At 48.5% G+C, this 17,847-nt stretch overlaps 1 protein-coding gene across 1 annotated transcript in view; it reads right to left on the minus strand.

The window, feature by feature from the left end:
* vill (villin-like) overlaps positions 1–17,847 on the minus strand; it is a 115,852-nt gene that overhangs the window by 29,444 nt on the left and 68,561 nt on the right. Inside the window, 3 exon segments of the mRNA XM_073055054.1 lie at positions 8,945–9,098; positions 13,227–13,325; positions 14,749–14,827. Of these exon segments, the coding sequence (XP_072911155.1) occupies positions 8,945–9,098; positions 13,227–13,325; positions 14,749–14,827 (332 nt within the window).

Genomic DNA, 17,847 nt, shown 5'->3' on the forward strand with positions numbered 1-17,847 from the left:
ACCGGGTGCTGTAGGGATCCTCATTGCTGGAGTTTTATTCTCCCTTACAAAGTGAGCGTACAAGGTGCTGTGCCCCTCTGGGAGTGAAGCATCACTGCCAGTCCTGATGATGGGCTCCACTTTGTCTGCAAACCCTGTCAGAGCTGACAAGCATCCAATTCCGCCTCCAACCTCATTCAAACTTCTTTGCTTTTGAGGTAGCTCTCCATGAGTCATACCTGGTTTTCTGGTACAGACCTGGGTCGCCAGACATGAACGCCACAGATCTGGCCCTCAGCAGAGTACGAACCTCCAGGTTCATCCACGGCTTTTGATGTGGGTATGTACAGTAAGTTCTCTCAGGCACACACTGATCCACGCAGGTTTTAATGAAGTCAGTAGCAGCTGTGGTGTACTCATCCACGTTCAAAGATGAATCCCTGGATACAGTCCAGTCCGCCGATTCAAAGCAGTCCTGTAGGCGCTCCCGTGCTTCCCTTGTCCAAACCTTCTTGGTCCTCACTGCTGGTGCTACAGTCGTCAGTCTCTGCCTATACTCAGAGAGTAGAAGTACAGCCAGGTGATCAGAGTTTCCAAAGTGAGGGCGTGGAATAGCACGGTAGGCATTCTTGATGGTGGTGTAACAGTGGCCCAGTGTGTTGGTTCTACAAGTGATTTGTTGGTAATGATTACTTAGAGACATTTTCAAAATGACCTGGTTAAACTCGCCCATAATGACGGGGAAGACATCATGCCTGTTGATCAGATCGCTCAGTTCACAGAGAGCCTATGGATGTACACTGCTACCGTGATGACGGCTGATAAAATGGATGGCACCTGATTGTGATGTGTCCCACGTCTGGTGAACAGGACAGGGACAGAACTGTCACGTTTGTACACCACAAGGAGTTGATCAAACTGTAACCCTGCGTCTGGAACGGAGGGAGTTAACCAAGCGACCGATCTTTGAGAGCGGGGTGTACCGTTTGGAATCTCTGCCATGCCCCCGTGGTATGGTGGTGTAGAAGTTAGCGCAATCGTTTGACAGCATCAGGTTGACGATCAGGGTTCAATTCCCATCACTGTGTGGAAGGAGTTTGTACGTTCTCCCCGTGACTGGGTAGGTTTCCTCCGTACGGGCTAGCTAGAGAGCTGAGGGGATGCCAGAAGCACGGTGAAACTCCCAGCACAACTCTCACGGATTCGATCTGACACAAACAACACATTTCACTGGGTGATGCAATGTACCGCACATGAGGATGATAAAGCTCGTCTTTAACCTTCCAGCTCGTCAGTAAGTGAGGCAGCCCATACCCTCAGGCGGCAGGACGTGGACAAGGTGGGAGATCAGTGATCATCCACGTGCTAAACGTGCCAGATAGCCATCTCCAACAGGGCCAAGTGAAACCACCCATCCGTAACTCAACATCATCATTAACATCCTGGGGTTAATGACAACAAGCTCAATTAAACCGGGGGGTCGGGGGATTAAGAACAAGAGCTCAGTGTTCAGAGCACATGAATGTCACCCTGAGACCCAATTTCTTGCGGGCATTCACAGTAAACACAAGAGACACAATAGAATCAGTGAACTATCACACCCCAACAGAATGGACAAACAATGTGAAAAAGACAACAAACTGTGCAAATACAAATAATAATAATAAATAAATAAGCAAAAAACATTGAGAACATGAGATGAAGAGTCCTTGAAAGTGAGTCTGTAGGTTGAGGGACGGGTTCAGTGATGGGGCGAGTGAAGATGTGTGAAGTTATTCCTTTGGTTTAAGAGCCTGATAGCTGAGGGGTAATTACTGGTCCTGAACCTGGTGGTGTGGGTCCTGAGGCTCCTGTACCTCCTTCCCGATGGTTGAGGGGTAATTACTGTTCCTGAACCTGGTGGTGTGGGTCCTGAGGCTCCTGTACCTCCTTCCCGATGGTTGAGGGGTAATAACTGTTCCTGAACCTGGTGGTGTGGGTCCTGAGGCTCCTGTACCTCCTTCCTGATGGTTGAGGAGTAATTACTGTTCCTGAACCTGGTGGTGTGGGTCCTGAGGCTCCTGTACCTCCTGCCTGAATCAGCAGTGAGAAGAGAGCACGGCCTGGGTGGTGGGTGGTTTATGCCGCGAGGGGAAGAATTTAAAAGGGGCTGGTTGCTTCACTATAGGAAGTAGGTGGAGGCTCCAGAGAGGGTGCAGAGGAGATTCACCAGGATGTCGCCTGGATTAGACTGCACGTCTGATGAGGATAGGTTGAGCGAGCCGGGGAGGGGGGGGGGAGGATGAGAGGTGACGTGATAGAGGTGTACAAAATCTTAAGGGGCTAGACCAAGTGGACAGCCAGAGATTTTTTTCTCCAAGGTGGAATGAGGGGACAGAATTTTAATGTAATTGGAGGATCGTATAGGGGGATGTCAAAGGTAAACTTTTCTTTTTACACAGTGGAACATTCTGTCGAGGATGGTGGTGGAGACAGACACATTAGGGACATTAAAGAGTCAATAGAACTCTAGATGATAGAAAAATGGAGGGCTATGTAAACAGGAAGGGTTAGGTTGATCTCAGAGTAGGTTAAAAAGTTGGTACAATATCGTGGATCAATCAGACTCAGGTCGAAGGTCACCGGCATATGTCACAAAATTTGTTAACCTAGTGGCAACAGTACACTGCAGTACAGGGTAGTAGAGAAAAAATAAACAAGTATATATATGTATATTAAGCAGTTAAATTAAAAATAGTGTAAAACCAGAAATAATAAAAGTGAGGGAGTGTTCACAGATCACTGTCCATTCAGGAATCGGATGGCAGAGGGGAAGAAGCTGTTCCTGAATCGCTGAGTGTGTGTCTCTGGGCTCCTGTACCTCCTACCTGATGGCGGAGGGGAAGAAGCTGTTCCTGAATCGCTGAGTGTGTGTCTTCAGGCTCCTGTACCTCCTCCCTGATGGCAGAGGGGAAGAAGCTGTTCCTGAATCGCTGAGTGTGTGCCTTCAGGGTTCTGTACCTCCTCCCTGATGGCGGAGGGGAAGAAGCTGTTCCTGAGTCGCTGAGTGTGTGCTTTCAGGCTCCTGTACCTCCTCCCTGATGGCAGAGGGGAAGAAGCTGTTCCTGAATCGCTGAGTGTGTGCTTTCAGGCTCCTGTACCTCCTCCCTGATGGCAGAGGGGAAGAAGCTGTTCCTGAATCGCTGAGTGTGTGCCCTCAGGCTCCTGTACCTCCTCCCTGATGGCAGAGGGGAAGAAGCTGTTCCTGAATCGCTGAGTGTGTGCCCTCAGGCTCCTGTACCTCCTACCTGATGGCAGAGGGGAAGAAGCTGTTCCTGAATTGCTGAGTGTGTGCTTTCAGGCTCCTGTACCTCCTCCCTGATGGTAGCAATGAGAACAAGGCATGACCTGGGTGATGAGGATCCTTAATGATGGACGCTGCCTTTTTGAGGCATCGCTCCTTGAAGGTATCCTGGATACTACGGAAGCTGGTGCCCACGATGGAGATGACTGAGTTTATACCTCTCTGCAGCTTATTTCGATCCTGTGCAGTAGTTTTCCAACACCAGCATGTGATCCAGCCAGTTAGAAAGCTCTCCACAGTACACCTGTAGAAATTTGTGAGCGTCTTTCATGACGTACCAAATCTCCTCAAACTCCTAATGAAATATCACCACTGTCTTGCCTTCTTTATGGCTGCATCAATATGTAGCATGTAGGTTGGGTCCTCAGAGATATTGACACCTAGGAACTCTCTCCGCTTCTGATCCCTCTATGAGGACTGGTCTGTGATTCCTTGTCTCACCCTTCCTGAAGACCACAATCAGCTCCTTGGTCTTGCTAACGTTGAGTACCAGGTTGTTGCTGCAACACCCCTTCACTTGCTGATAAATCTCCCTTCAATACGCCTTCTTGTCTTCACCCGAAATTCTGCCAATAACAGCTGAATTGTCAGCAAAGTTATAGATGGCATTTGAGCTGTGCCTAGCCACACAGTCATGGGTGTAGATAGGGTAGAGCAGTGGGCTAAGCACACACCCCTGAGGTGTGTCAGTGGATTGTCATTGAGATGGAGATGTTGTAACCGATCCGCAGATTGTGGTCTTCCAGTTTAGGATCCAGTTGCAGAGGGAGGTAGCGAGGCTCAGGTTCTGGAGTGTTTTGATCAGGATTGTAGGAATCATTCTGTTAAACACTGAGCTAAAGTCAATGAACACCATCCTGACATGGGTATTTGTATTGTCCAAGTGATCCAAGGCTGTGTGGAGAGCCAGTGAGATCGTGCCCGCTGTAGACCTATTGTAGCGATGGCCAAACTGCAGTGGGTCCAGGCCCTTGCTGTGGTAGGAATTAATTCTAGCCAGGGCCAACCTCTCAAAGTACTTCATCACTGTAGACGTGAGTGCTACTGGACGATAGTTGTTAAGGCAGCTCACCCTGTTCTTCTTGGGTACTGGTATAAATGGAACATCTGACTGTAGCAATGAGAGAATGAAGATGTCTTTGAACACTCCTGCCAGTTGGTTGGCACAGAGTCTTACCAGGTACTTCACCAGGCCCTGTTACCTTGCTAAGGTTCACCTCCTGAAAGACAGGCTGATGTCGGCCCCCGAGACAGAGATCACAGGGTCACCGGGTGCTGTAGGGATCCTCATTGCTGGAGTTTTACTCTCCCTTACAAAGTGAGCGTACAAGGTGCTGTGCCCCTCTGGGAGTGAAGCATCACTGCCAGTCCTGATGATGGGCTCCACTTTGTTTGCAAACCCTGTCAGAGCTGACAAGCATCCAATTCCGCCTCCAACCTCATTCAAACTTCTTTGCTTTTGAGGTAGCTCTCCATGAGTCATACCTGGTTTTCTGGTACAGACCTGGGTCGCCAGACATGAACGCCACAGATCTGGCCCTCAGCAGAGTACGAACCTCCAGGTTCATCCACGGCTTTTGATGTGGGTATGTACAGTAAGTTCTCTCAGGCACACACTGATCCACGCAGGTTTTAATGAAGTCAGTAGCAGCTGTGGTGTACTCATCCACGTTCAAAGATGAATCCCTGGATACAGTCCAGTCCGCCGATTCAAAGCCGTCCTGTAGGCACTCCTGTGCTTCCCTTGTCCAAACCTTCTTGGTCCTCACTGCTGGTGCTACAGTCTTCAGTCTCTGCCTATACTCAGAGAGTAGAAGTACAGCCAGGTGATCAGACTTCCTGAAGTGAGGGTGTGGAATAGCACGGTAGGCATTCTTGATGGTGGTGTAACAATGGCCCAGTGTGTTGGTTCTACAAGTGATTTGTTGGTAATGATTATTTAGAGACATTTTCAAAATGACCTGGTTAAACTCGCCCATAATGTCGGGGAAGACATCATGCCTGTTGATCAGATCGCTCAGTTCACAGAGAGCCTGTGGATGTACACTGCTACCGTGATGACGGCTGATAAAATGGACGGCACCTGATTGTGATGTGTCCCACGTCTGGTGAACAGGACAGGGACAGAACTGTCACGTTTGTACACCACAAGGAGTTGATCAAACTGTAACCCTGCGTCTGGAACGGAGGGAGTTAACCAAGCGACCGATCTTTGAGAGCGGGGTGTACCGTTTGGAATCTCTGCCATGCCCCCGTGGTATGGTGGTGTAGAAGTTAGCGCAATCGTTTGACAGCATCAGGTTGACGATCAGGGTTCAATTCCCATCACTGTCTGGAAGGAGTTTGTACGTACTCCCCGTGACTGGGTAGGTTTCCTCCGTACGGGCTAGCTAGAGAGCTGAGGGGATGCCAGAAGCACGGTGAAACCCCCAGCACAACTCTCACGGATTCGATCTGACACAAACAACACATTTCACTGGGTGATGCAATGTACCACACATGAGGATGATAAAGCTCGTCTTTAACCTTCCAGCTCGTCAGTAAGTGAGGCAGCCCATACCCTCAGGCGGCAGGACGTGGACAAGGTGGGAGATCAGAGATCATCCACGTGCTAAACGTGCCAGATAGCCATCTCCAACAGGGCAAATGAAACCACCCATCCGTAACTCAACATCATCATTAACATCCTGGGGTTAATGACAACAAGCTCAATTAAACCGGGGGGTCGGGGGATTAAGAACAAGAGCTCAGTGTTCAGAGTACATGAATGTCACCCTGAGACCCATTTTCTTGCGGGCATTCACAGTAAACACAAGAGACACAATAGAATCAGTGAACTATCACACCCCAACAGAATGGACAAACAATGTGAAAAAGACAACAAACTGTGCAAATACAAATAATAATAATAAATAAATAAGCAAAAAACATTGAGAACATGAGATGAAGAGTCCTTGAAAGTGAGTCTGTAGGTTGAGGGACGGGTTCAGTGATGGGGCGAGTGAAGATGTGTGAAGTTATTCCTTTGGTTTAAAAGCCTGATAGCTGAGGGGTAATTACTGTTCCTGAACCTGGTGGTGTGGGTCCTGAGGCTCCTGTACCTCCTTCCCGATGGTTGAGGGGTAATTACTATTCCTGAACCTGGTGGTGTGGGTCCTGAGGCTCCTGTACCTCCTGCCTGAATCAGCAGTGAGAAGAGAGCACGGCCTGGGTGGTGGGTGGTTTATGCCGCGAGGGGAAGAATTTAAAAGGGGCTGGTTGCTTCACTATAGGAAGTAGGTGGAGGCTCCAGAGAGGGTGCAGAGGAGATTCACCAGGATGTCGCCTGGATTAGACTGCACGTCTGATGAGGATAGGTTGAGCGAGCCGGGGAGGGGGGGGGGGAGGATGAGAGGTGACGTGATAGAGGTGTACAAAATGATAAGGGGCTAGACCAAGTGGACAGCCAGAGATTTCTTTCTCCAAGGTGGAATGAGGGGACAGAATTTTAATGTAATTGGAGGATCGTATAGGGGGATGTCAAAGGTAAACTTTTCTTTTTACACAGTGGAACATTCTGTCGAGGATGGTGGTGGAGACAGACACATTAGGGACATTAAAGAGTCAATAGAACTCTAGATGATAGAAAAATGGAGGGCTATGTAAAAAGGAAGGGTTAGATTGATCTCAGAGTAGGTTAAAAAGTTGGTACAATATCGTGGATCAAACAGACTCAGAATCAGAATCAGACTCAGGTCGAAGGTCACCGGCATATGTCACAAAATTTGTTAACCTAGTGGCAACAGTACACTGCAGTACAGGGTAGTAGAGAAAAAATAAACAAATATATATATGTATATTAAGCAGTTAAATTAAAAATAGTGTAAAACCAGAAATAATAAAAGTGAGGGAGTGTTCACAGATCACTGTCCATTCAGGAATCAGATGGCAGAGGGGAAGAAGCTGTTCCTGAATCGTGAGTGTGTGCCCTCAGGCTCCTGTACCTCCTACCTGATGGCGGAGGGGAAGCAGCTGTTCCTGAATCACTGAGTGTGTGCCCTCAGGCTCCTGTACCTCCTCCCTGATGGCGGAGGGGAAGCAGCTGTTCCTGAATCACTGAGTGTGTGCCCTCAGGCTCCTGTACCTCCTCCCTGATGGCGGAGGGGAAGAAGCTGTTCCTGAATCGTGAGTGTGTGCCCTCAGGCTCCTGTACCTCCTCCCTGATGGCGGAGGGGAAGAAGCTGTTCCTGAATCACTGAGTGTGTGTCTTCAGGCTCCTGTACCTCCTACCTGATGGCGGAGGGGAAGAAGCTGTTCCTGAATCGCTGAGTGTGTGCCCTCAGGCTCCTGTACCTCCTACCTGATGGCGGAGGGGAAGAAGCTGTTCCTGAATCGCTGAGTGTGTGCCCTCAGGCTCCTGTACCTCCTACCTGATGGTGGAGGGGAAGAAGCTGTTCCTGAATCACTGAGTGAGTGCCTTCAGGCTCCTGTACCTCCTACCTGATGGTAACAGTGAGAAAGGGGCATGCCCTGGGTGATGGGGGTCCTTAATAATGGACGCTGCCTTTCTGAGGCACCGCTCCCTAAAGATGTCTTGAATACTACGGAGGCTAGTATCCAAGATGGAGCTGACTAATTTTACAAATTTCTGTAGTTTCTTTCGATCCCATGCAGTAGCCTTCCCCACCCCCCATCCCCAGCCAGATGACAGGTGGATTCAGCTGAGGGGGTGGGGGGAGGATGCCAGGCAGATAGAGAGGTTGAAAGAGGGAGAACAGCCACAGAGGCCAGGAGGAGAGAGCTGGAGGCGACCAAGTGATGGGGATGGTGGATCTGATTGGAGAGGAAGGTGGAACATGGAGCCAAGTGAGGGAGGAGGGAAGGGCAGAGGGCAGCAGTGTGGAGGGGACAGACACGGTGTGGGGAATGTGTGAGGGGGGGGAAGGGACAGAATGATGGGGGCTGGGGTGGGTGGAGGAGGAGAGAGAATCAGAATAAGCGGGAAGAGTTTGGAGAACTCAATGTCCATGTAGACCTCCCGGGGGGAAACGTGAGGCACTGTTCATCCTAACTTGTGTTGGAGAAGGAGGCCGAGGTCAGGCGAGCCATGTAGAAATGGGGAGTGGTATTAAACTGGCTGACAGCCGGGAGCTCCAGATAGCTATGGGGCTTCTTTTATATTGCTGACAAAAACACTGTCTTCAAGAGCAGGTCACAGGTCATTGTGCCGAGTCTTTCCAGCGGGTTTTTTTCCAGGGAGCGGAGGAGAGGAGTTGCGAGGTGTCCCTTCCCTCCGCTAGCCTGCAGGTCATCCTGGGGCAAGGTATAGCACCTGCTTAGCCCCTGGTCAGGGTCACATGAAGCCGTGGGAGCAGGTGGTGGATGGTGGTATGAGCAGCCGGTGCAGATCACAAGTCCTGGTTATGTGACCACTGACGCCAGGCAGACAATCCCTGAAGAGTATTGATAATGGCTGGGGTCACCCGTCTTGTAAAGACACTGCCCAGAAGAAGGCAATGGTAAACCACTTCTGTAGGAAAATTTGCCAAGGATTAACACCACGATGGCCACGTCATTCAACAGGGCACATAACGATGATGACCTGCAGGGAGGGCACAGGCTGAGAGAGGACACGACACTCACCAATCTTGCCCACTGTGTGCTTCTTGCCCAGACCCTGGGTCTGCCACTTCACCGTCCACTTCTTGAAGAGCTGCTTGAAGATGGCAGATTCGGCCCCATCGTTCAGCACGACCACGTTTGTGCTGTCTGAGTAGCCTTTGGCCTTGATGAACCCCTGGAACAGGAAGAAGGGAATTAGAATGGTGCAACAATGCAAGGAAATAGGAGCAGGAGGAGGGCAATTAGGCCCCCAAACCTACCCCGCCATTCTGTACGATCACTGGTTTCCACTCCTCTTCAGCACCTGTCCAGGAGACTCGAGAGAATAAATATTCTCGTTTCAGACTGATACAGCTAAAAAGCACAACTGTTTCCAAGGTCAGTACAGTCAACAAAGATGTCTTAATGGGTTTAAATGAACTATTGCTGCTTAAAGCTGACAGAAGTGCTCAGGGAAGAAACGTGGCTGTAGACTGGGGGTACAAGTACATTTAAGGAAACGGGGTTTCAAACTCCCTATACTGACGATCTTGCTGGCAAACATGCAGTCTCTGGTGAATATAATCGATGATTTCAGTGCTAGGGTGCTGAATCAGAGGGACATTAGGACCACATGTGTCCTTCCGTACCAGATGCAGCGATTCATATCGATGGGTTTACTATACACCGTCAGGATAGATCTATAGAGTCCCTCAAAAGCAGAGGTGGAGGAGTATGCCTCGTGATCAACTCTTCTTGGTGCACAAATATATCAGCGTTGTCCCAATTCTGCTCACCAGACACGGAATATCTAGCAGTTAAGTGTCGTCCTTTTTACCTACCACGGGAGTTCTTTGGGGTCATTCTGGTAGCAGTTTACATTCCACCTCAGGTCAATGTCAAGCAGGCTTTTGATGAACTGAGTAATGGGATCAACATGCACGAAACAGCACACCCTAATGCCTTCACCATCATTTTGGGAGTCTTTAACAAGACAGTCTGAAAAAAAAAATCACTAAGCAACTACCATCAACAGAGCATTTGCAATACCAGTAGAAACAACACACTGGACCATTGCTACACCACCATCAAGAATGCCTACCATACTATTCCACGCCCTCACTTCGGTAAGTCTGATCACCTGGCTGTATTTCTACTCCGAGTATAGGCAGATACTGAAGACTGTAGCACCAGCAGTGAGGACCAAGAAGGTATGGACAAGGGAAGCACAAGAGCGCCTACAGGATTGCTTTGAATCGGGCGGACTGGACTGTATTCAGGAATTCATCTTCGAACCTGGGTGAGTATACTGCAATTATTACCAACTTCATTAAAACCTGTGTGGATGAGCATGTGCCCACAAAGACTTACTGTACATTTCCAAACCAAAAGCCGTGGATGAACCAGGAGGTACGTCATCTGCTGAAGGCTAGATCTATGCATTCATGTCTGGCAACCCAGGTCTGTACCAGAAAACCAGGTATGATCTGCGGAGGGCTATTTCAAGAGCAAAAAGACAATTTCGAATGAGAGAGGAGGTGACATCAGATGCATGGCAACTCCAGCAGTGTCCACAAGACATTACTTCCTACAAAGCAAAACTCAATAGTATGAATGGCAGCGATGCTTCACTACCAGATGAACTCAATGCCTTCTATGCATGCTTTGAAAGGGAGAACACAACTACAGCTGTGAAGATCCCTGCTGCACCTGATGACCTTGTGATCTCCATCTCAGAGGCCAATGTTAGGCTGACTTTAAAGAGAGTGAACCCTCGCAAGGCGAAAGGTCCCGATGGAGTACCTGGTAAGGCTCTGAAAACCTGTGCAAACCAACTAGCAGGAGTATTGAAGGACATTTTCAACCTCTCACTGCTACGGGTGGAAGTTCCCACTTGCTTCAAAAAGGCACCAATTATACCAGTGCCCAAGAAGAATAATGTGAGCTGCCTTAATGACTATCGCCCGGTAGCACTCACATCGACAGTGATGAAATGCTTTGAGAGGTTGGTCATGACTAGACTGAACTCCTGCCTCAGCAAGGACCTGGTCCCATTGCAATTTGCCTATCGCCACAATAGGTCAACGGCACATCCAATCTCAATGGCTCTCCACACGGCTTTAGACCTGGACAACATAAACACCTATTTCAGGATGCTGTTCATCGACTATGGCTCAGCATTTAATACCATCATTCCCACAATCTTGATTGAAAAGTTACAGAACCTGAGTCTCTATACCTCCCTCTGCAATTGGATCCTCGACTTCCTAATGGAAGACCACAATCTGTGCGGATTGGTGATAACATCTCCTCCTCGTTGACGATCAACACTGGTGCACCTCAGGGGTGTGTGCTTAGCCCACTGCTCTACTCTCTCTATACACATAACTGTGTGACTAGGCATAGCTTATATATCATCTATAAGTTTGCTGATGATACAACCATTGTTAATAGAATCTCTGGTGGTGACGAGAGGGCGTACAGGAGTGAGATATGCCAACTCGTGGAGTGGTGCCGCAGCAACAACCTGACACTCAACGAAAGAGCTGATTGTGGACTTCAGGAAGGGTAAGACAAAGGAACACATACCAATCCTCACAGAGGGATCAGAAGTGGAGAGAGTGAGCAGTTTCAAGTTCCTGGGATCTAACCTGGTCCCAACATATCGATGTAGTCATAAAGAAGGGAAGACAGCAGCTATACTTTATTAGGAGTTTAAAGAGATTTGGCATGTCAACAAACACACTCAAAAACTTCTATAGTTGTACTGTGGAGAGCATTCTGACAGGCTGCATCACTGTCTGGTATGGAGGGGCTACTGCACAGGACTGAAAGAAGCTGCAGAAGGTTGTAAATCTAGTCCGCTCCATCTTGGGTACTAGCCTACAAAGTACTCAGGACATCTTCAGGGAGCATCCCAGAAAGGCAGTGTCCATTATTAGGGACCTCCAGCACCCATTTTCTCACTGTTACCATCAGGTAGGAGGTACAAAAGCCTGAAGGCACACACTTAGCAAGAACAGCTTCTTCCCCTCTGCCATCCGATTCCTAAATGGACATTGAACCCGTGAACACTACGTCACTTTTTTAAAAATATATAGTATTTCTTCTTTTGCATGATTTTTAATCTATTCAATATATGTATACTGTATAAAGCATACTGAATAAGATTTACTTATATATTTATTATTATTATTATTATTATTATTATTGTTTTTATTTCTCTTCAATATTACGTATTGCATTGAGCTGCTGCTGCTAAGTTAACAAATTTCACATCACATGCTGGTGATAATAAACCTGATTCTGATTCTGTCCCCCAGAACCATCAGTTTCCCCCATCTCACAAATATTTATCCACCTTCTCTTTTAACACTGCTGTGGACAGTCCCAAGTCGAGCTACAAAGGGAGAAGGGTTAGGCGTGGGTCTCGCAACCCCATCCCGTAAAAACCCAGAGCTACAGAAACACCAACAGAAGCTGCAAGGGCCTCATCCCTGGGAGAGGAAGGATTTTTGAAGATGGGCTACACTGGAGATAAGCTGAAAGACTGGCCCTGAACAGCTTCTGTACGCAGCTTTTACCCCAGTAGGGGTGACTGACGCAAGCTAAAAAAGCCTTTTCATTATATTGCCTCCACCAGCCGCCGCATGGTAGCGAAATGCTTTACATGCCAGCCGTAAGATCGGGGTTCAATTTCCGCTGCCGTCCGTAAGGAATTTGTACGTTCTCCCTGTGACGCCGCGCGTTTGCTCCAGACGCTCCGGTTTCCTCCCACATTCCGAAGATGTACCGCTTGGGGTGAGTGGGTTGTGGGCATATGCCACGTTGGCACTGAAAAGAAAGCAATACTTGCAGGCTGCCCCCAGCACATCCTTCGACTGTGGTGGTTGTTGACACAAACGACACATTTCAATGTTCATTCGACAAATAAAGCTCTTCTTTAACCTTGATTGCTTTTCCCTCGTGAAGATTTTGGTAAAGATTAGCTGTGATTGTAATGGAGCAGGGAGAGGGGTAGGAAGCCGTTAGCTTTGGCGTTGTGACTGCCTTGTGCGATGTTGCTGCCGGGAGCACGGCGACACGCGGGCTGCCCCAACACTTCCTCGTTGACACAATAGAACGCATTTCACTGTACGTTTCCATGTACGTGTGGTTAGTAAAGCTAATCTAGCACACAGAAAATGCCGCAGGAACTCAGCAGGTCAGACAACATCAATGGAGAGGGATAAAGAGCCAACATTTCAGGCTGAGACTCATCAATCGAAGACCGCGGGACACTGCAAAGTATTTTAGATCCAGAGGGGCTGGCCCGAGTACTCACCAAGGCCCTGTTCATGCCAGCTCGTCTCTCGTCTTTGTTAGCCTCCTTGCCCTTCCATATAAAGATCGTGACTCCACCCTGGTCCAAGATATAGCAGTCCTGGGGAGGGACAAGAACATGGTGTTTGTAGGGGACCATGAGCGTCCACCCCCAGGTCAAAGAATCACAGAGAGGGATAGCATGGAAACAGGCCCTTCAGCCCACTGTATCCATGCTAACCATCAACCACCCATTGGCACTAATCCCATTGTACTCAGTGCACAGAGCCTAGTCTGAAACAGGAGCCCCCGTACTTTCGGGAATTCACTGGAAAAGGCTGTTTCATCAAGGTGATTTCATTCATTCGCTTTCTGTTTCAGGACAACAGGAGCATGGGATTGGAAACCTTCCAGATTCCAGGGTTAGGAATAGTCAGCTGAAATTTGGGATCAGCTGTGGTCTTGGGCCAGGAATGGTCAAGTGGAATCCAGAATTGAGAAAGGTAGGCTGGAGACCAGGATCAGGAATAGTCTCATGGGATCCAGGATTGGGAATGTTGACTGGAAACCGCAATCGGGTATATTTACATGGTATCTCGGATTGGGAATGATCATCTGAAGACCAGATTAATCCCACGAATAAAAAGGTTGATATATGAGGAGTGTCTGATGGCTCTGGACCTGCACTCACAGGAGTTTAGAAGAATGACGGGTGATCTCATTGAAACCTGTTGAATATTGAAAGGCCAAGACAGAGTGGATTTGGAGAGGATGTTTCCTATAGTGTGGAAGTCTAGGACCAGAGGGCACAGCCTCAGAATAGGTGGACATCCCTTTAGAACAGAGACAAGGAGGAATTACTATTGTCAGAGGGTGGTGAATCTGTAGAATTCATTGTCACAGACGGCTGTGGAGGCCAAGTCACTGGGTATATTTAAAGTGGAGGTTGATATGTTCTTGATTAGTTGGGGCGTCAAAGTTTACAAGGAGAAGGCAGGAGAGTGGAGTTGACGGGGATAATAAATCGGCCTTGATGGAATGGCAGAGCAGACTCAATGGGCCGAATGGCCTCCTATATCTCATGGTTTTATGGTCTCATGGAATCAGGAATAGTAGCACTGGATCCAGAATTGGGAATGATTAGCTAGGGATTGGAAATGATCGTGTTGGATCCTGGACTGGAGGTGGTTAGTTGGAGTCTGGAATCAGGACTAGGATCTGGGATCCAGGGTTTTAGAGGGATTGGCTGGAGTCTGGAATCAGAAATAGGATCTCAAATCGAGGATTGGGGGCAGGTTGGATGAAGTTCAGGAAAAGGAATGGGATCTGGAATCCTGGATTGGAGGTGTGACTGGCAGGAATCCAGGATAAGGAACATGGTATCCAAGAATCATGGGAAGCTGGCCAGAGTCTGGGATTTGGAATACTGGATTGGAGTCTGGGATCGGGAACGGGATCCGGAATAGAGGATTGGTGGGGGGGGGTAGTGGCTGGGGGACGGCCCCTGTCGGGTGCTGGCCTTTCGCGTTAGCACGCATGTTCACCTCGTGCTTCAGTAGGTCCTGGGTCAGCGGTCGAGTGGCTACCTCTTGCACCATCAGATTCCCCGTCGCATCGGAAACACTATAAAGAGAAACAAACCCAGTCAAATCCAGTCGTGAACGGAGACAGAGGGGGGTGACGAGCCCATGACAGTGGTCCGAGCTTTCACCTCAGTGGTCTTGCTGGGTGGCCATTTGTGGGTGGAGGGATATGCCTGAGCTGATTGCTCGTCCCTCTTTGGGGTTGTGTCCATAGGAACCAGCATTCTGACTGGTGTGGAGGCTGCGAGTGTTATAGACTCAACTTGCTCCGTCACGGCACAACCCTTCCTCCCCACACCGTCGACACACTTCGACACGGTGCCTCAGGAAACTCATTAAAGCCCCTCACCACTTGGACATGCTCTCTTCTCATTACTACCATCGTTCTCCAGTACACGAGCAGAAAGGAGAACAAAGTGATTGTTACTCTGGTTCTGACACAATAAGTATTAAAAAAGTACACTTGAAAAAAATACAGCAACTATAAATACATAGGAAAGCTTACAGTCCGGGTGCCGAGGCACCCAATGCTCCCTCAGCACCAACTGTCTACACCCCTTCCTTCCCCTGCACCTCCACATACCAACTACCAGGTCTTCACCTCCACCAGCCTCCACCTTCCAGTCACCATGGACTCACCTTCACTACTGAGCTGGAGAGAAGGGGAAACTGGGGAAGGGATTGGGACTGGATGGTGTGGTCCTGAAGGAGTGTGCTAAGCAGTTCTGTGGAGTTCTCCAGCACAGTTTCAATCTGAGCCTCAGCCTGGAAATGGTCTTGACTGTGTGGAAAACATCATGTGTGGTCCCAGTACCCAAAATGGCCAACATAAAGTCTTGAATCTGTCCTGTGGCCCTGACCTCACACATCATGAAGACCCTAGAGAGGCTGGTCCTGGCTCATGTCCGACCCCTGGTCAGATCAGCCCTCAATCCCTGCAGTTTACCTGCCTGGAGAACACTGGGGCTGATGATGCTGTCACCTACCTGCTGAGCAGAGCCGACTCCCATTTGGATCAGCAGCGCAGCACAGTGAGGATCGTGTTGTTTTGATTTCTCAAGTGCCTTCAATACTGTTCCCTTTTGAAATAAATGCCAACATTTGCCTTCTTTACCGCTGACTCGATCTGTAAATTAACCTTTTGGGAGTCTTGCACAAGGGCTCCCAAGCCCTTTTGCACCTCTGATGCTTGAATTTTCTCCTCATTAGATAATAGTCTGCACTTATAACAGCCCTCATCACTGGGGGAGAAACTTTGTTCAATGAAGGTTGTCACTTCCGTTGCATCCTGGATAATGGACCAGCAGACCACAGTTCGTGCGGCTTCAGGGCTGTGTGTCAGACATGGGTGTAAGCAGCACTGGGGCCCCACAGCGGACTGTATTGGCTCCCTTCCTGTTTACCCTGGACTTCAGATAAAACACTGCGTCATGTCGTTTGCAGAAATCCTCTGATGACACAGCAATAGTTGGGTGTATAAGAGGAGGATGAGAGGATCCCTGTTACTATTGATGGTGAGGACGTGGGTGTGGTGAGGACCTACAGGTACCTGGGAGTGCACCTGGACAACAGACTTAAGTGAAGCACCAACACAGAGGCTGTCTACAAGAACGGCCCAAGTCACGTCTACTTCCTGAGGAGACTGAGGTCCTTTGGAGTATACAGGCCTCTCCTTCACATGTTCTACCAGTCTGTTATCACCAGTACAATCTTCTATGTGACGGTGGGCTGGGGCAATGGCATCAACACGGGTGATGCCAACAGGCTCAATAAACTGATTAGAAAGGCTGGCTCTATTTTTGGGGTCAAACTGGAGGCTGTGGTAGAACAAAGAATCCTTCGGAAAATCCTGGCGATTCTGGACCATGTTTCTCACCCTCTGCGTGCCACCTTGGCTGAACAGAGGAGCATTTTCAGTAATCGACTAAGACAACGGCACTGCTCCCAAGAGCACTCTATGAGGTCATTATTACCCTCGGCCATTAGACTCTAAATGAGTCAACCTATAGCCGGGGAAGTGATGACCCTCTCCTGTTGGACTGTGTGAGTTAATTTATTTTTTATTCTTTCTTACTTCGTTTCTAATATTTGTATATCTGTGCACTTGTCATGCTACTGTGACACTGTCATTTCCTTTAGGATCAACTGAGTATCATCTATCTATATACTGTACAGAGATTGAGCCCGTAAAGTGACTCTAGGCACAGGAGAGTCTGGACACAAGGTGACTGACAGGAAATGATAAAGCAGTGGTGATTGGGGGTGTGGAGGGTGGGTTGGTGGATGGAGGTGTTGATCAGACTTACTGCTTGGGGAAGGTAATAGTTTTGCAGTAAAGGAGGGACAGGAGCTTGAAGATCCACATTTAACTATCAGAAACAGAGATTCTGCAGATGCTGGAAATCCAGAAAGTTGGCAGAACTCAGCGAGTTTCAGAATTTGGCCATTGCCCCCCACCCCCCGAAATCTCCATCTAAAATGTCCTTTTCCACAACTAACACAGATGGGAAGTGTTCGATATCAAATGTGTTTGGGGCCAAAGGGGAGAAAAAGGTATCTATGGAGGGGAATGAACAGTCATCGATTCAGGCCGAGACCCCTCATCGGCAGTGAAAAGGAAGGGAGAGTGAATTCCAGAACAACACACAACCTCCACCAGGAGACTTCTGAATGGTCCATGAACCCACAAACACTACCTTATCAATCACTTTTGTGCTACTAATTTGATTTTTGTAACCTATAGTGATTTTTATGTCATTCTCTCTACTGCTGCTGCAAAACAACAGATTTCACAGAACTCTTCACCTGCACTGCACGCTCTCTGTGGCTGTTACACTTCATTCTGCGTTCTGTTGTTGTTTTACCTTGTTCTACCTCAATGCACTGTGTGATGATCTGATCTGCATGAACAGCTTTTCACTGTGCTTTGGAATATGCACTCTCTCAATCTTATTGATACCTTTCCTGTACTTAGGCAACCTGAACTACGCAGATATCTCCATTATTGTTAAACACACCTTGAGCCGCTGCTTTTGACCAATGTATCATTGATACCATGGA

The sequence above is a fragment of the Hemitrygon akajei genome, chromosome 8 (assembly GCF_048418815.1).
Source record: "Hemitrygon akajei chromosome 8, sHemAka1.3, whole genome shotgun sequence".
Lineage (NCBI taxonomy): Eukaryota > Metazoa > Chordata > Chondrichthyes > Myliobatiformes > Dasyatidae > Hemitrygon > Hemitrygon akajei.